Genomic DNA, 19,768 nt, shown 5'->3' on the forward strand with positions numbered 1-19,768 from the left:
GGACTCAGCTTCTAGCCTTTAGCATCTGGGCAGGATAGTCCAGAAACCCAGGTCTGTCCATCTATCTGAAAATGCATCCATTAACGTGTCCTCCAGACTCACTCATTTCTTTTTCTCTGCCTCTCCCCATCTTTCTTCTCACTCTGTTTTTGACAAATAACCCCCATCTCCCACTCCATCCTCCCCCACACCCTTATTTCACCCTTTAAGTCCATCCTCACATTTCCATGTGTACTTTCCCAAGGAATATATTCTCTGGGCCCATCCCTCCGCATGATGGACTTGTCCCGGAAGTTGGTGCACCCTGAAGCCTGTTCCAAGCAGCCCTCCATGCAGTAATCCGGAAAGGCTCCCAGACGCACCCCTAGCATGTGATGCCTTCACTCTTCACTCGGGGAAACTGAAGCTCAGAGACAGTCTTTTGCCCAGGCTTCCAGGCTTCTTTCTAGCCCGTCTCAGGCTGGACCCTAGTTGGGAGAACAGACCATTAATTAGCTCGTTGCTATTCCAAGTGTGATCCTCCAACTCCTGGTTAGAGTCCCCCCAAAATAAACATGGAAATTTAGAGTAATTTAGAGCAATCTGATAATGGTGTTGTGTCTGTTGCTTCTAAGATTGTATTTTGTGTGTCTTTTTAAAACTAATTCATTTCTCTAATAATTCATTGTTATTTTACAAAATATCGGTCCATGATGGATTGGAAATTTTTTTCGTAAAAATTCACCCTTCCCTAAAATGAGTTTGAGAAGCTCTGATCTGTTGAACATAGGAGAACTAGTTTTTATTTCCCGAAAACTGTAGTTATGTACCACTGCTGGGTAGTTCATACCTTGATCTTTTTAAAAAAAAAAAAAAAAAGCTCATGTTTTTATTTTAATGTGTATTTGAAAAATTATAACTAGCACACCCAGGGTTTAATAGTGAGTTATCAATAAATTTTGAGGCAGAACAGGAGGCCAAGAAGGGTTGCTGACCCAAAACCGTGAAGAAAACCAACATGGACATGTTATTAACCCTCTTTAGGCCTCAGGTTTTTTTATCTTTAGGATGAAGACAATAGGTAATTCAGAAAGCTCTTTCCAAGATGTCCAAGGCATGGTTAAGTTATAAAAACAAGTTTCAGCAATAGAGGATGATCCCATTAGCAAAAGTGAACTGTATATGCAAAGAACCTTTCTGGAACTGACTGCTGAGAAGCTCTTAAACAGGCTTGCTTCAGAGGAGGGTTGGAGGTCAGTAGGCAAAGGGCATTTTATCTGTTTTTTTCAACTGAGATATAATTGACATATAACATTGTGTAAGTTTAAGGTGTGCAGCATGTTGAATCGATACAGTTATGTATTACAATATAACTGCCACTGTTGTTTTAGGTAATGCCTCTATTACATCACATAATTATTATTTCTTTTTTGTGGTGAGAACATTTTAAGTTCTGGTCTCTTTAACAGCTTTGAAGTGTATAATACAGCATTGTTAACTTTAATAACTATGCTGTACAGTTAAGATCTCCAGAGCTTAGTCATCTTTTAGTTGCAAGTTTGTACTCTTTAATATCTTCCCAATTTAGGGAAGAGGCATTCGGGACCCCATGTTCATCCTGCTGTCAGGTTCTTGGGCTCTGGAGCCAGGCTGCCAGGTTTTTAATCCGAGCTCCTTCTCTTATAAGCTGGGTGACCCGAGTGATGATTTAACTTCCCTGTGCCTTAGTTTCCTTGACTCTATAAACTCACAGGGTTGATGAGGACTGAATGAATTAATATACATAAAATGCTAAAAATGATTCCTGATCCACAGTAAAAGCTATGTAAACGTTAGCTGTTATTATCATGAGCAAGTGATACCTTAATTATTTTAAAAACCTTTCAGCTTAACACAGATTTCTGTTTAACCTGCTTCAGGGTTTTCTGAGCTCTCCCTCTGCCTCTAACTATAATAAACAGCTGGGTCAGGTGTCAAGCTACACTTGCCCAGGTTTACTCCCTGTGGCCCTTCCTGGCACATCTGAAATCGGAGCCTTTCAGAGTCCCTCGAAGGACTCTCACGCCTGCCAGAAGCACCTCTGGGTTTGGGGAAGACGACTCTGCCTGGGACCAGGCCAGACCACGCCAGTTTCCAGGTGTGACAGACACAGGCACATGCCCACTTCTGAGTCCATTTGCTGGGCTCTTGGTGTCCCTGCTCCCCAAAGGAATTCTGGAAAAACAAGATCCTAATTTCACAGTAAGGAGCTTTCCCAAAAACTCTGAAATCATAGAAAATACCCAGAGGTTTTAAAGTAGCACCTTTGTCTACTGTGCAGCCTCTGTGAGGTAAGCTTTCAAAAGAACTAGGGAACTATATTTAATATCCTGTAATAAACCATAGTGGAAAAGAATTAAAAAATAAACAATTTGTAAAAAGGGATTACACATGAGGAACCCCTTAGGCCAGAAGGATGTGAAGGGAGTTTGGGAGTTAAAGGAAATCTTAGGCTACACGATTGTATATGTTTGTCAGAATTCACAGGACTTTACACTAAAGGAGCAATTTTACTATATGTAAAATGCAAAAACTATATGTACCATATACCTCCAATCTGCTTTACATTAAAAAGAAAAAATTATCTGGCAATGTATCCAGAGGGAATTATTTTCTAAAATTTTGGTGGATTAAAAAATTACACCTGACCCTTTTTACTAAAGGCAGTTTTCCTCTTGCATCAGGTTAGTTCCAAAAGACAGGAAAGAGAATATGTTCTTCAGAGAACATTCTAGAAGATGAAGCCTCACAGTATCCTGCAGATTCCTCTCAGACTTAAAATTCCCTTCTCGTCTCTAGCCACCCAACCCTGGCTCTGTCAGTTATAGCCAGATTGTGGTCTGAATTTCAGAGACTTTGATCAGGGACTGACTCTTCCTGCATGAAAAATGAATGTAATTTATTGATGCATCTGCTCCCAAATGTCTGGATCTTAAAAAGAATGACATCGGGTCTAAAACTTGTGGAGAATTTACAGCCTATTGCCAAGAACCTTAATAACAAGCTTCCAGTACTCTAGCTGTTCTCATTGAGTGCTGTAGTACATGATGTTAATTCAGAAGATGAATACATGTTTGCATGGTTTCCTTTCAGGCCAATACAGAAAAGCCTTCCTTGAGTAAGTCAGAGCAGGCTGGGAGAAATGCTCTGCTCTCTGACATCAGCAAAGGGAAGAAACTAAAGAAGACAGTCACCAATGACAGAAGTGCACCAATATTGGACAGTAAGTTAAAAAAGTTATTTTCCATGGAGATAAGTGGTTTATGACCTAATGATCAACCCTACCCTTCCCACCAAAAGTTTTTTTCTTTTTTCTTTTTTTTGTTAACAACAGCTGTGAAGCTAGCAGAATAAGGGACTGTATCATTCATTGTAGGCCATGGCTCTGGCCTGGGTTCCCTCTAATGCTGCAGGAAGCCAGTATAATAATTCTTTGTCCAAGACACACACAGCAGTGATTCTCTGAATTATTCACAACACTTTACAACACTTTCTGGAAATTAACCCCTTGTCTTGCCACAGAGCAAAAGGCAGCATGAAATATGGAAAGAGCCCTAGTCTTGGAATCAAAGAATGTAGATTAAAGCCCTGACCATCTTCAACCCTTTGTCTCCATTTGTAAAATGGAGATAATACCTGTTTCACTGCCCTTATACATTTGTTGTGATCATCAAATGAGACAATGCTTATGAGAGTGTTATGTTGCCCAGAATGTATAATTCACATGTACAGATATGATTATTATGAGGTTGGAGAGAGAAGAAATGAGATCACAACTTTGCTTAAATCCATTATAAATCTGAGCTACTTTCTGAAACAAAACAGACTATGTATAAACAAACAAGCACCTACCATACAGGGCTACTTACTAACATTTACAACAGAATGAAACATTACAGATGACTAAAATCTACCAGGAGTTAATTATTAGGCCTCAAGACTATCTCCTTGCGCTCCTAGACATTTCCACTGCCAGCGAGGTATGCCCAGAATTTGTCCTCGACTATGCATCCCACTTGGACTCAATAGAAAATAGACTGCCCAAAAATCACCAGAGGGAGCTTTGTAGACAAGGGAGTAATGATGTAGGATTTTAGCCGACTGTAGGATTAGAAGCGCTTAGGAAGAGTTTCTAGGAAAAGTGCCTAATGGAGTAGAAGAGAAAGATGAGAATTATGAGATGTGAAAGTGAAAGTCACTCAGTCGTGTCTGACTCTTTGCAACCCCATGGACTATGCAGTCCAGGGAATTCTCCAGGCCAGAATACTGGAGTGGGTACCTGTTCCCTTCTCTGGGGGCTCTTCCCAACCCAGGGATCAAACCCAGGTCTCCCGCATTGCAGGTGGAGTCTCTACCAACTGAGCCACCAGGGAAGCCCAACACTGGAGTGGGTAGCCTCCAGTGGGTACCCCTTCTCCAACAGATCTTCTCGACCTGGGAATTGAACCGGGGTCTTCCTGCATTGCAGGTAGATTCTCTACCAGCTGAGCTATCAGGGAATCCTAATGAGTAGAAGAGAAAGACGAGAGTTAGGTGAGAACACTGGTGTGGGAGGAAGGTAGAAAGAGGAATGTCATGACAAAGGCCTTTGAGTGTTGCTCTGTTACTGGGCAGGGTAGTACAGATCAGAATGCACCACACCTCAGTGGAACTAGCGGGTCTTTGACTTTCAACAAACTCTTATCTATAATGGGTCAGAATGCCCACAAAATGGTATGGTTAGTGTACAATCAGTCCCTTAGTTTTCCTTATCTTTGTCACAAGGTTCTCCCTGGGGGTTGCCCAGCCCAGGCAATTCTGTCAGGGGAGCCTACATCCAACGCCATTGAATCGTGGTGCCTGCTATGGGGCCAGAGGAACTCCGTCTGCAAACTGCCAACCTCCAGAACAGAGCCCAGTGGTTCTCTCACTATGAGAGGGAGCGCAGACTCTGGAGAGGTAGATGTGAATTCCCTAGATGTTGAAGGAGAATGGACAGTCTGGGGCCTAGTTCTCAATCCACTAGAGGAAATTCATTATATTCTTCAAGATACACTTCTCTCATTAAAATGGAAATAAGTGTGTGTTCTCCCTTTCAGTGATGTTTAAGAATGCACTGTGCTTTGTGGACCCCAGGTGCAAACCAATGCATGCCCTTTTTGTCCATGAACTTAACTGGACACTAACACTGTTGTCTCAAGCTCTTTACAAGTGGCAGAGTTCATCCATGGTTTTGTATTGTTTGCAGGTAAAACCTCCCTGGGCTCTATGTTAAAATATTGACCATGGTTATGCATGTTGAGGTCAGTTGAGGTCAGCCTTGTCCTGCAATTTAATGCTAACAAAGTGACCTGGAGTCAGTTAGCTAACCTCAACTAGTTTAGTTTTCCTATCCAAAAGCAGCACAAATGCTGCAAGTTAAGAACGCTAATGTATAATGTCTGTTAGAACAGTACATCATTCTCTTTGAATGTTCAATACTAGGTAAAGGTGTCCTATGAACTGTAGTATTCTAAAATGTATCATTCATCAGTGAATAACATTTGAATGACAAGGACATTATCCATATTACTGGCAATAATTAAAATTAGTAAAAGTTTAAATTTTATTAGGAAGCAATTTTACACACACTTCCAGAAACTGTTATTCTAACTTGATATAGCTTATTATGTGAAGTAATTCTTGTGAGCTCATTATCAGATTGATTGTTCTATTAGCACTTCCCATCACTATCCCAGAAAGTCTTATACCTAGAAAAGGTACAGAGCCAACACAGACTTACAGTACATCTAGTCCAGAAAAAAAGAAAACATCAATGAATAAAACAGAGCTCAGAAAGCAGATTAAATAAATGATTCAAAGCAGATTTTCTAAAATTAAGAATGCTACAATGAAGTTATATGCTAAAACATTTTGAAATCTTAATTTTTTAAGAAAAGACAGATTTACCAGAAATCACTTATGAAGCCTCAATGAACAAGGGAAAAATTGAAAACTTTATAAAATTATTTTTTCTCTACAAAGCTTTAGAGCCAGATAATTTTTATCAGAAAATTCAGATTTTAAGACATAGCTAATTCAAACACTATATAAATCATCCCTAAACATAGACAGGAAAGCTACCTGATCGGTGTAATGAGACTAAAATGATCCTAATATCAAAACATGTATCAATGTCTCAGGGGACATGTGGCAATGCCTAATGGCATTTTTAGTTATTACAACTTGAGGGAGGTGTTCCTACTGACATCTAGTGGGCAGAGGGATGCTGTAAACATTCTACAGAGAATAACAACAGAGAACCCACAATAAAGAATTATCTGACTCAAAATGTCAGTAGTTCCAAGATTAAGAAACCCTACTACGTATAGACCACTTATGATCATAGATGAAAGGATACCAAAAAACCAGACTCTAGTTCAGTAGTATACAGTATTAAAAAATAATAATTTTATATTTTACCAAGACCAGGGTTTATCTCATTTTTAATGTTAGAAAGTCTATATATCCATCATACCAAATAAGGAAAACTATATAATGATCTCAGTAAATCCTAAATAGGCATTTGATAAAATTCCATGCTATAAAATAGTCTTAAAAACCCAGAGTGGAACAATCCTTGCTAACTATGAATATTTAGAAGAAAAAAAAGTTATTTCAAACCAACAGTCAATATGTAACTTTGAAACATTAGAGTAATTCTCATTAAAATCAAAATATGATTTACTCAGTTTTATAGTACTGGTGACATTAATAACTTACTTTTAAGATAAATATATAATGTATATTTATTCTTTATAATTGATTTTAAAATAAACCATCTTTAAATTAATAAAACATTAATAACATCATGGAAACTCAGTCATCAAAGTAATTTCTTATATAAAAGAGAAATAAGATATACAACTGTTAGAAAAGAGTAGGTAAAACCTTTATGATTTGCAGACCATTTTTCTGTTAGAAAATCCAAAGTGAAAATGTTAGTCACTCAGTTGCGTCCAACTCTTTGAGACCCCATGGACTGTGCCCACCAGACTCCTCGGTCCATGGGGGATTCTCCAGGCAAGAATACTGGAGTGGGTTGCCATTCCCTTCTCTAGGAGGTCTTCCTGATCCAGGGATTGAACCCAGGCTTCCTGCATTGCAGGCAGAATCTTTACCATCTGAGCCACCAGGGAAGCTCATAAAATCCAAGGTAAAAAATTAATAAATTTCAATTTTGAAAATGCAAAGTGATTTATTAGATATCAAATGAAATTTCCTGATGCCAATAATAACCATATCCAAACTACAGTAGCAAAACATTCATCATTTCAACAAAAATGTATACGAAGTAACCCTGAAAGAAGTATGGGTGACTCTCATTATGAAAATTATAAAATTTTACTGAATGAATCAGAAGACACGGGAAAACATAGCATGTTTCCATAAAGGCCAAATATCATAAAAGTGTCAGTTCTCTCAGATTATTTTGTAGATATCATGTAATACTTATCAAAGACTCAACAAGGTTTTCCAGGGGTAGAACTTTAAATAGTACTTAGCTTCATAAAACATACATACATAAATTGTTAAGTGATAGTTTTTTAAAGAGGGTAAAATCATGGCTCTAATATGGATATAAAATAAACATATATCAAATATTTTATTGAGCTCATTAATTTAATGAGGGAACCAATATGATGTTATCAATTCAAAGGAGAATTTTAAGTACCACACATATGCAGGCAGGTGAGTGTTGAAATAAATTTGCAAATAAGTGTAAAATACATCAATAATGAATTGAATTACACTGAACACAGCCAATATGCATTTCTATGGACAAATACATTTGCATTATTTTCAGTTTTCTACAACTTACAGAGTTACAGACTAACTCAAAGGCAATGGGAAATGGCCCAGAAGGCTAACTGGATACTTGATAATCCTTTTCTTTCTTCTTCCTTTCCTTTTTTGTTGGTCTGCCCATTTCAGAATCTTTCACAATTTTTTTTTGGCAACAAATGCAAAATAAAACAATCTTTACATTGTCTCAAGTTGCAAAGAATTTTTAAAATGTTAAAGTCTACTGTTGGGTTTTATTTAAAAAATTGAAGTCGGAGAAGGAAATGGCAACCCACTCCAGTGTTCTTGCCTGGAAAATCCCCTGGACGGAGGAGCCTGGCGGGCTACAGTGCATGGGGTCGCAAGGAGTCAGACTCGACTGAGCGACTTCACTTTCTATTTCAAGACCTTGAACCCCCCCCCCCCCCCGGCCTCCCGCCCCCAGCTAACCTCAGAATTCTTAGCCCTGGATAATTGGCAGCTCCATGTTAGTCTTAACCTTCATTGAAAAGTGAGTGACTGGTTGGAAGATTGACTAACCAGAAGTTTAATGCATACCAGAATAAGATGACCAGAGCCTCATGACAAAAGGGATAATGAGCCTCGAGATGTGTCTTTTTAAACGTTACCTGTTGAAGCTTCTGATTTTTGATGCTTTATAGAGAAATATGAACTGTAGAGTTGAATCATGGTTTATCAAAAGGAACAAAATGAACCAAGATTGGCAGTTTGCTGATCTCTTAGGAATACCTTTTCTGGAGAAAAGTTCACATGAAGTGCAATAAGCTTGTAAAGGTAAATAGTTATTAATATTTTGGGTAACATAATGAATTAAATGTTACCCAAAATATTAATAAGTATGAACTGACTGGCAGCTTTTATTTCAGTATTAGCAAGTGTCTGGTCAGTGTTGGAGCCCATGTATTATTTCATTTCAAGTGGATGAAGTGTTAAATAAACTCAGAATGAAAATTTAAAAAAAAAAAAAATTGAAGTCAACCTGAAAGGCCATCAAATAAGTAAATGGTTAAATAAATTACAGCACATTCATGTTCTAAAACACAATGCAATCCTTTAAACTCATGTTTTCAGAGAATATTTAATAACATGGGAAATGCTAACAATATTGAGTGAAAAAAGCAGACTAAAAACTATGTAGTGAATTTGGTCTTAATTTTAAGAAAAAAAGTGTATACAGTGAAAAAACTGGCAGGGGGAAAAAATATACAAAAACAGTGGGTATTTCCATGAAGCAAAATTATGGGATATTTTACTTTCTTCTATTTTTACTTTCTTCTGTTTTTACTTTCTTCTATCTTACTTTCTTCTCACATTTTATTGCATCTTCTCCTCCCTTAACACATTCTTTCTTTGAATATACTTTTATTTGCCAAATCTTCTGATATAGAACAAATAGATATCATTAATTCATATGGCAGTGAGCCAGGTGGGCGAAAAACATGATCTATTACTGATTCTTCCACCACAGGGCTTGAGATAGCCTTGGAGTAGAAAGAACCCTTTTCTGCTTTTCTGACTGGAGATAGGGTGAGTCCTTAAAATCCTACCCTTTAATGAAATCCCAGTTGTCCACCATGGGCTTAGGGTCAGCCAGCTTCCTGCTGTATCATTATTGTTTACTTGGGCCAGGACTGGTGACGTTCTCCGAAAGTGTCTTCATACATGTGAAAAGAATGTGTCTTCTTCCTTCTACAGAACCTAAAGGAGCTGCTGGTGGTGGTGGTGGTGGTGGCAGCTATGGCGGAGGTGGTGGAGGAGGTGGTGGAAGTTTTGGAGGAGGTGGACCACCCGGTTTGGGAGGACTGTTCCAGGCTGGAATGCCGAAGCTGAGATCCACAGCCAACAGGGAGAATGGTAAAGAGCATTTCCTTCCCTTAGTAACCGAAGACAAGGCACAATCTGGTGGTTTGAGACTTGGCATCCCCTCTAAGGCACTATGCCCTTTAAAACATTTTAGATTGCTTGAAATGCTAACACCGTTTTATAAGAGGGACTCCATTTAGCATCGTTTTTTCTTTTTAAATCAGGATCAGACAGCTCCATCAAGCCGTTAAATATTTGCCCAGTGTCCTTGGGGAAAATTGTACTTTCTTGTACTTTTCTAAAGGGTGAACTAGATTGGGAAGAAAAGGAAGGAGCAAATGAGAGCCACCCCTGGAAACTCTGCCTGGTGACCTGACAGATTCAGCTTTCTTTGTGAGGTAGTCTGACCTAGCTGTCTAGTGGAGTAAATACTTGTGAGTCTCTTTTCAAACACACAGTGGAGCATGTCATATGGAATATAATTACATATCTCACAAAATCTAAAAAGGCATTTTGCCTGACAGACACTTGCCATTTCAGGGCCAGAGATTCTAAGTATTCTCTGCAGGAAGCCATGGAAATGGGTCTTACAAGGATTGTCTATGAACAGAATGGCAGAAAGAAAAGTTGAACCTGGTCATGCCTAAATTAAAAACCTTATAGAGTGTGTGAGGCTCTCCCCTGATTGTGACAGAAACTGAAGAAATTTTTCCATGAAATTTTATTATTTAATGTTTACTGGGCTGGAAGAACTTTATTTCTAATTCTGTGGTCTTTTAAAATGTCACTGGGAAATTCTCACATTCACATGAAGATAAAGGCACTGAATCCTCAGGGTTAGCTGACTATTTTAGTTTTGGATTGTCAAAATCTAGAGGGAGACTCACTAATATAAGAGATTTTTATCTTGCTAGGCCTGCATTTAAAATTTGTATATTTAAAACCCACTGAAAGGTCTTGAGGCAGCAGACATATGCATACATTCAGTACTCTAATAGTGAGGAAATTTAGGCAAGAGACAATTGGAAGTAAAATAATTAAATGAAGATGGAATTGAAGTTAGTGCACAAAAGATGTACCAGAAGTATATGCTTTCACAGTATACAATTTGCATGTTGGGTCTTACATGTAGATGTACATTGGGATAATAACTGTACCTTTAGGGCTTCCCTGATAGCTCAGTTGGTAAAGAATCCACCTGCAATGCAGGAAACCCTGGTTCAATTACTGGGTCAGTTAGATCCGCTGGAGAAGGGATGGCTATCCACTATGGTATTCTTGGGCTTCCCTTGTTGCCAAGCTGGTAAAGAATCCACCTGCAATGTGGGAGACCTGGGTTCAATCCCTGGGTTGGGACGATCCCCCGGAGAAGGCAAAGGCTACCCACTCCAGTATTCTGGCCTGGAGAATTCCCTGGACTGTATAGTCCATGGGGTTGCAAAGAGTCGGACACAACCGACCAAGTGACTTTCACTTTCACTGTCTTTCACTTTAATCCAAATTTTGAAGATAAAACTTATCACAGGTTGGTGACATAGAACCATACCACACAGCCAAAGAAAACATAGCTAATTTCTAGAGCTAAAGTCAAAACAAAAAATTCTCTCTAGAGTTCACATTACTCCACTGTATAAATCCAGCCAAATGTTTCTCATTGGACTTTTGGGTGAAATCTGAACTCCTTCTGGCCTACAAGGCTCTTTATCACTCGGCTTCTGCTGGCTGCTCAGGCTGCATTTGACAGCGTTCTCCTCCGTGCTCACTCTGTCTCTGGCAGATGAGCCTTGGTTTTTAACTTAAGCTTACTTCCACCTCAGGGCCTGTGTACCTGCTGACACTCCAACTGAAGCACCTCTCTTCCTCCTTTCCATGGCTGGCCTTAGCTCAAATGTCACATCCCCAGAAGAGCCATCCCCAGCCATTTCCATCTGTCCTGGCCTCTCTAGCACTTCTTCAGATTCATCAGCTATTTGAGTTTCTTTTTAGTACTTATAATGATCTGAAAATATTTATGTTTACCAGGTATTTGTTCATCTCTGCCACAAGAACATAAACTACAAGAGAACTGGATTGTTTCTGTTTTTGTTTACTCCTCTGCCTCTAGCAGCTAGAATAATGGTTTATAGCATAGCCGGTACTCAATAAATAATTGGTGCATGGTTGAACTGTTAGGAGTTTTCAGGCTAAGCATTTTTAAAGAATTAGTTTGGGTTGCAAGAGACTCTGCAGTAGTGATTTGAATTTTTCCATAACTTTGGTTCCTCTTTAGTTCTGCCCTTTGTTGAACCAAAGCAGTCAAACATTAATTACGTAATAGGGTGGTTCTGTCCTATATTATTGAAATGGAACGACCCACTACGGAAAAAACTGTATAGTTGCCTACTTGTTTCCAGATTAAGACCACTTCCTGGTGTCAGCTCTTTTTTAACAGGTTCTTTTTTCCTTTGCAGTTTCTTATTTCAGCCATAATTCTTCCATTATATTTTCCCATCCTGTCTTGCACATTTCTTTACAAGGGGGCTAGGTAAGCCCTCCCATATAGAAACTTAACGTTGGGATAACTTCACCTAAGATGGCAACCAGTCCATCCTAAAGGAGATCAGTCCTGGGTGTTCATTGGAAGGACTGATGCTGAAGCTGAAACTCCAGTACTTTGGCCATCTCATGCGAAGAGTTGACTCACTGGAAAAAGCCCTGATGCTGAGAGGGATTGGGGGCAGGAGGAAAAGGGGACGACAGAGGATGAGATGGTTGGATGGCATCACCAATTCGATGGACATGGGTTTGAGTAAACTCCGGGAGTTGGTGATGGACAGGGAGGCCTGGCGTGCTGCAATTCATGGGGTCGCAAAGAGTCGGACACGACTGAGCGACTGAACTGAACTGAAGATGGCTAAATTATTTCTCAAACGTGAGATACAGGGTGGGGGGACTGGGATAGTGATGGGGAGAAAAGAAAATCCTTAGCAGAAACCCCCAGGAGCAGTCCCATTCTGTTCTTGACCTCTTGTAATGAACAGTGATCTCTCCAGAACTCTTACCAACATCACTTCCAAGGGAGTGCTCCAGAATCCCTTTGAAAGCTGATGGGTTGTAGAATCTGGGACTAGAAGAGAAAGAGAGCTGTGATCTATTCCTCTGCCTCCAGGAAGGACACACTGAGGCCCAATTTATATAAATAATAGTTACCTATAGTCTACAGCATCTAGGAAAGGGCTTCCATTAGCTGGCAATATACTCTAGTTCTCTGATTTCCTTTCAGGTTCCTAACTTTCCGGCTTTTTTCCTGTTCTTCAGAGTCCGGAGGAAGCCGACCACCAATCTTGCCACCAGGAGGAAGAGCCACATCCGCCAAACCTTTCACACCCCCAAGCGGCGCAGGGAGGTTCCCCGTGCCTCCTGCAGGCCACAGAAGCGGACCCCCAGAGCTTCAGAGGAACCGAATGCCTCCGCCGAGGCCCGAAGTGGGCGCAAAGCCTGATAACCTCCCCCCTCCAGTGCCTAATACGCCAAGACCCAGTCAGTCAAGTCTGCACAACCGGGGGCCCCCCCTAGTGCCGGGGGCGCCCCGGCAGCCCAGTCCTGGGCTGACCCCTCCCCCTTTCCCCGGAAACCGAGGTGCTGCTTTCGGAGGAGGCTCCATCCGTCAGACCCCCTCAGGCTCTTCCACGCCTTTCTCCAATAGGCCTCCCCTGCCTCCTACTCCGAGCAGGGCCTTGGATGACAAGCCCCCTCCTCCGCCTCCCCCGGTGGGCAACAGGCCGGCCATCCACAGGGAGCCTGTGCCGCCGCCTCCCCCTCAGAACAGCAAGCCCCCGGTGCCGTCCTGCCCCGCGGCCTTCCTCCTCCTCGCAGGCCCCGCCGCCTCCGCCCCCCAGCCGTCCTGGCCCTCCTCCGCTGCCCCCCGTGTCCACTGGCGGTGGCGACGAAATCCCGAGGCTCCCGCAGAGGAACGTGTCCCTGTCGTCGTCGTCAGCGCCTCCCTTACCTTCACCAGGACGGTCGGGCCCTCTTCCGCCCCCGCCCAATGAGAGACCTCCTCCTCCGGTGAGGGACCCACCGGGCAGATCAGGTATGGCCAGACCGGACCGCGGGGAGCTGGTCCCCTGCCTCCCCGCCAGCCGACACGTCACTAACAGGCTCAGGGGCCCGGAGCCCGAAAAGGGCTTCAGTGAACCCTCAGACTGCTCTGACCCTGGAAGACACATAACCCATGTGATTTCCTCTTGACCACCCCTAAACCTCTGAGGAGAGTGCAGGCCAATATTTCTGTCCATGTTTTGAAAGTGAGGTGACTGAGTAACTAATGAAGTGAAATGACCCCAAATGAGTTAAATTAAGAATAGGCAACTCACCTTCCATCTGAGGCTCTGCCTCCTCTCCTGGAAGGGAAATTCTGCTATCTTAATGGGAACTAAATTCCCATCTCCAGCAGGAGGGCCCATTATGACAAGAAGGGCAGTTGTTTAAGAGCAAATGAACTTCGCCTGTACTACTTCTCCTCATTGGTCAAGCTTTGAGGCCACTTCCATGCTCAGTAAAGGCACATAGTAGAGTCCATTTTGCTATCTGTTCATATCTTGGGCACAGAGATCCCTTGGAGAGTTAGATAAAGGTATAAGGTCTATAAGTCCGCCTTCTCTCCATAAAAATGCTCATAAGCATAAACTCAATTTGCCTGCTGTTTCATGGGTTGAAGGACCTGCTGAAGCCCATCTGTGCCCACACCCAGGGCTGAGAAACCTGGATCCAAGGGCAGAACCTTCACAGTATACGAAGTGTGAGGAGTTTGTATCTCTTTCCTACTTGTGATAGATGCTTTTTTGTTTTCTGTTGGTTATTGACAGAGTCAAAAGAATTACCTCATTTTAAAATTTAACCATACATACAAGATGTTTGGAAATGGGGTATTTTTTTCTCTGTGAGAAGCTAACTGACTTTTCACGCTCTGACGTCAAGAACCTAATAAACACCATTTTTTCACCAGTAATCCTCAAACTTGACCACATACTGGAATCACCTGGTGAGCTTTAAAAATGATGATGCCTGGGTTTGTACCCCAGGGTTCTGGTTTCATTGGTCTGCATTGCAAACTGGGTACCAGGATATGAGGAAGCTCCCCAGTGACTGTAAGTTTGAGTGTCACAAAGTTTGAGAACCACTCCTTCAAACCACTTTGCCAGGGAGAGTCAGCTACAGATACAAAAAGTGGCTAGTCTATTCAATCTAGGTACTGTGTCATCTCATTAAGGATACTTCAGTGAACAAATAAGAACAATAGTCAGATAAATGAAGTGTATTGTTTTCTCATTATCCAAAACCCCTGAAGTGGTTGAGGAGCTATTTTCTTCTACCAAATGACTGAATCAACAGATTAAATATTTCCCAAAGTAGGATCGGCAGTGATATATATTTGTTGTTTCTTACAATTGCATAAGTCATACCTATTTATTATAGAAATGCATAAAAGAATAAAAGAAAATAAAAATCATCTATAATTCTTCCATCACCAACATTTAGATGTAACATTTTTTAGATACCCTGTCTTTTTTAAATGCATGTATATAAAAGTTTGCAAAATCAGTATCACACTACATATATTGTTTGCTAATTTACTTTTATTTAACAATATTTCATTAACATTTTCTTGCTATGATTAACTGTTCTTTTACAATGTGACTTTTAATGGCTGCATAATATTAAATCCCACATGAGTACCTTAGCTTATTTATTAGTCATGTGGTCATACAGGCCATCTCTAGAATTTTGCTGTTGCAGATAATGCAGGGATACATTCTTGGAGCTAAATATTTGTGCATGCCTCTGTGTATTTCTTTTGGAAGAATTTCTAGGAATGGAATTTCTAGGACAATGGATATGCGTAGTAAACTATGGATTTCATAGGTATTGCCAAATAGGCCTCTAAAAATTCCCACCAATTTACGTTTCCAAAGGGAACCTATGAGAAGTTGTCAAGGGCCATCTGTATTTTCAGAGGAGGTTTGGCTTCATTGTTAAGGGAGTGCTTTAGAATTTGACAGAATGGAGTCATATCCTATTCTTCCACTCACTAGCCTCCTGACTTGAGGTCTTTAATCTTCCAATATCTCTGAGGCCTTGCCTGCTGTCCTGACACTCCTCAGGGTTATCATCAGAATTAAATGAGACAAGTGTGTAGATTAGTTGTGTTATTTCCCTGGATGTAGTTCAGTTCAGTTGCTCAGTCTTGTCCAACTCTTTGCGACCCCGTGGACTGCAGCACACCAGGCCTTCCTGTCCATCACCAACTCCCAGAGTTTACTCAAACTCATGTCCATTGAGTCAGTGATGCCATCCAACCATCTCGTCCTCTGACGTCCCCTTCTCCTCCTGCCTTCAGTCTTTCCCAGCATCAGGGTTTTTTCCAATGAGTCAGTTCTTCACCTCAGGTGGCCGAAGTATTGGAGTTTCAGTCCTTCCAGTGAATATTCAGGACTGATTTCCTTTAAGATGGACTGGCTGGATCTCCTTGTAGTCCAAGGGACTCGCTAGAGTCAGTGATCATTTTTATTATTATGCTGCCAACAGGAAATAGAAATCTGTTTTCTTTTCTGTTATGCTTGCCTAGGTTTGTAGCTAGAGGCTAAAAGGTTGGGCAGTTAGGAACATGAACAGTTACTTTTAAAGAGAGATGTTGGGGTTGATGACATTACACAGTACCAGGCCCCATAGTATTGGAAGTCTGGTTTGCATTTAGTGGCAGTATGAGGTAGTACTACCACTGCCTTTAAGCCCACAGCATATGAGCCACTTCTTCCCCCAATGAATCTACTTAAACTGACTGGGATTCCAGCTTTGAGAAGCAGACGGGGCAATAAATAAACCCTGCCAGTTGGGGCACTGGAGACTCCTTGAGATGAACCAGGGCTGGGTGTGCCTCCCACCTCCATTAGGGGTCTGAGCCAAGATTTCCAGGCAGGAATATCTTCGATGGGTGGGTCATTCAGTATAAGGTCTTCTGGTTGGATTTTGAATCTGTAGTTAACAGAAGATATTTATACTTATAGCACCATAAGATGTTGTGTTTACATAAAATGTCAGCATCTTGCTAGTGGAACACAGTGCTGAAAATTAGGCATAACTACTAAGGCCATTTTGATTTGCATGAGAAATGCTCAAGTTCCTTTTACATGCTTTTTGACTGTTTCTGGCAACAGTGCAGTGAGAAAGGTGCTCTTTTGTAGACAGTTCCATAGGATAATCAGCCTGTGTGGGGCCAGTGTCCTCCAGTAGCATTTATAACAATGCACATTGATTAGCTGTCACTCCCTGTGTTAATCTGCCTCCCCAGATTAAGAGGAAGAACCAAGAAGGAACTCCTGCTCATCTCAGGATGACTGATATTTGGTTTCCTGATCCCACTTCTGTCTGGAAATAGATTATATGCATCACAGAAACATGCTTGTATAATTAGCAATAATACTCTGCATTTAAAAAGTTAATTCCTCTGGAGACCCAAAATAAGTTCATAACTATCTTATTTTTAAAATATTTACTTTTGGGAGGGGGGTTCAGGATGGGGAACACATGTAAATCCATGGCTGATTCATGTCAATGTATGGCAAAAACCACTACAATATTGTAAAGTAATTAGCCTCCAACTAATAAAAATGGGGGAAAAAAGAGTTAAATAAATAAAAAATAAAACATTTACTTAATAAGTAGTATGTCACAGAAATTATTTCAATAGCTGTTTATAAGGAATTTTAAATGTTTTTAAAGTACACAGTTGTCAGTATAAACAGATGTTGATTACCTGTTCTCAACTACATCATCTCCAATCTCAATACTGACTCAAAGCCAAATAGCCAGTTAGCCATCAGTGTGCATTTGTTCCACATGTGTGTACATTTATGCATTTTTGTGTTTATATGTGCCTCATTTCTTGGCTAAAGCTCCTAGGAAGTCTCCACCATTTCTCTATTTTCTCCAGTAAAAGGGCATGTATCCAGCAGGCTCAGTTACTCAGTAACTGCATGTTGATGATAATGGTAATATAGTGTGTCAGGTATAGCACTGAATGTCATTTCTCTTTGGCTCCAGGCCCTCTCCCACCACCTCCTCCAATGAACAGAAATGGCAGCACATCTCGGGCCCTGCCCGCCACCCCTCAGTTGCCGTCCAGGAGTGGAATAGATTCTAGTCCCAGAAGTGGGCCCCGGCCTCCTCTTCCTCCTGAAAGGCCTGGCACTGGGGCGCCTCCCCCACCTCCACCATCAACATCAATTAGAAATGGCTTCCAAGATTCTTCATGTGAAGGTAAGATGTGGTCCCAGCTCCTGGGAATCTATAATGGGTCAGCAATTGAGTGGCAGGTGTGTTTGTATGTTTGCATGAACATTTCTTGTTTGTGTGACCTCCATTGTTATCACACTGCACAGCACTAATCTAAGCATTCTAGGGCCCACTATGATTTCAAATGAAAAACAGTAATCCCTTTTCCTTGCAAAAAGGCAGATCATTATTCTCTGTTCCTTGTTTGAGTCTCATTTTGGTTAACTTTCCAGAGATTTCTAGAATTCTGAAAAGAAGCATTTTTGTAGCTTCCTTTCTTATTACCTACCTTTCTGAACAGTTTGTTGTGGGTTTGAGGCCTGATGGCCAGCAGGTATTGAGCAGCTTATCTCTGCCATTGTTATCAGTTACTCTTTCCACTGGTGGAGGAATAATTAAGAAAAGTATCCCAAACCCCAGCCCTCATCTCCTGAGAGGAACTGGCTGGGTCCTAGTCACTCTAGTTAAAGTCACTTGGATCTGTCTTTGGTTTGATTTGCAGACCAGTACATTTTATCACTGTGGTAATCAGTGACATTGGTGGCATTTGGGGCTTTTCTCTAAACTTCTAGATGTAAAACCAGATGTGATCTCTGCTGTTCTATTTCATTCTGTGCCTTTCATTATAGTAGTCTTCAGAACAGATTGTCTGTTACTGAAGATACTGTTTGTTTCTCTCCCTCAGATGAGTGGGAAAGCAGATTCTACTTCCATCCGATTTCTGATTTGCCACCTCCAGAGCCATATGTACCAACAACCAAAAGTTATCCCAGTAAACTGGCGAGAAATGAAAGCCGGAGTGAGTATTTCTACAAGGGCTTTTAGATGGCTTCATACTTGAGTAGCCTGGGTTGTACACAGCTGACGGTTGTGTAGGAAATCGAGGTCTCTTGTCTGGAGTGGGCAGATTTCAGAGAAATTACTCCTGGATTTGGAACCATTTAAATTCTAGTAAACTCTCCTTCTACATTCATTGAGGAAAATGGAGACATCCAGAATGCATATGAGAAGCGATTATTTTAATGTGTCATTATAAGTTCAAAACACCTTTAGTTTACTAGTAGGTTAAATTTTATTATTTTGCTTATTTGGACAATCTTTCCCCATTTTGATCTTCCTAAAGTTGGCACAATTAGAGTCTCTTCTATTTCTACTAGTTTTGAGACTGGCAGAATGTCTCATTAGTTATTAAAAAAAAACTCACTGTAACTATTTTGATCTTTTAAATATAAATTTACAGAGCATTACATGAAAATTTTAAGTATGCCTGTAATCTCTCTGCATAACAGATATTTTCATTTTACCAGGTTCTCTTTAATTTTTATCTATCTAATTCTGATTAATGTATATAGTTATAGAATATGGGTTTTGGGTGATGAGATTTATATAACATTGCTAAGTAAATACTTCCCTATTTTATCCCTTGGTTTTTATTTTACAGGATTCCATCAAGTCAGCATATAATAATTTAGTTTACCATTATTGGACATTTAGATTTTTTTTTTAACAAAAAATGTATACAGCTAAGGAAGAATTAGCGTGAAATATACATATATCTTTGACGGGGCTCTGTCTTATAACAGTGTTAGCTTCAGAACCAAACTCCCAAGCCACAGATGTGTGGAGAAAAAGTATATGAGCAAGTCAGACAGCTGTCACATAGCCCTAGCCTTGTTCTCACTGTCCAGCAGAACTCCTTCATATACTCTGAGCCTACTGACTCTTTCTTAATACATAGTTCTTAATTTTTGGTTGGTTGGTTCCCAGCCTTAGAGCAGATTAGTATCAGCTGAAGTCAAGGTTGGTTAGA

General features: G+C 40.7%; 1 protein-coding gene and 1 long non-coding RNA gene across 3 annotated transcripts in view; one reads left to right on the forward strand and one right to left on the reverse strand.

Annotated features, from left to right (window-relative positions):
- Positions 1–19,768, forward strand: part of WIPF1 (WAS/WASL interacting protein family member 1) — a 41,250-nt gene that overhangs the window by 12,933 nt on the left and 8,549 nt on the right. Inside the window, 6 exon segments of the mRNA XM_020889114.2 lie at positions 3,112–3,241; positions 9,538–9,696; positions 12,943–13,472; positions 13,474–13,717; positions 17,728–17,943; positions 18,644–18,757. Of these exon segments, the coding sequence (XP_020744773.1) occupies positions 3,112–3,241; positions 9,538–9,696; positions 12,943–13,472; positions 13,474–13,717; positions 17,728–17,943; positions 18,644–18,757 (1,393 nt within the window).
- LOC110134565 (uncharacterized) overlaps positions 1–19,768 on the reverse strand; it is a 93,001-nt gene that overhangs the window by 5,394 nt on the left and 67,839 nt on the right. Inside the window, exon 3 of one of the 2 annotated variants that reach the window (XR_011490944.1) lies at positions 363–467. This is a non-coding gene — a long non-coding RNA (uncharacterized lncRNA). Of the gene's footprint in view, positions 1–221; positions 468–19,768 lie in introns of both variants that reach the window. The other variant, XR_011490942.1, reaches the window with a different exon arrangement.

This window comes from Odocoileus virginianus, chromosome 13 (assembly GCF_023699985.2).
Source record: "Odocoileus virginianus isolate 20LAN1187 ecotype Illinois chromosome 13, Ovbor_1.2, whole genome shotgun sequence".
NCBI classification, from domain to species: domain Eukaryota; kingdom Metazoa; phylum Chordata; class Mammalia; order Artiodactyla; family Cervidae; genus Odocoileus; species Odocoileus virginianus.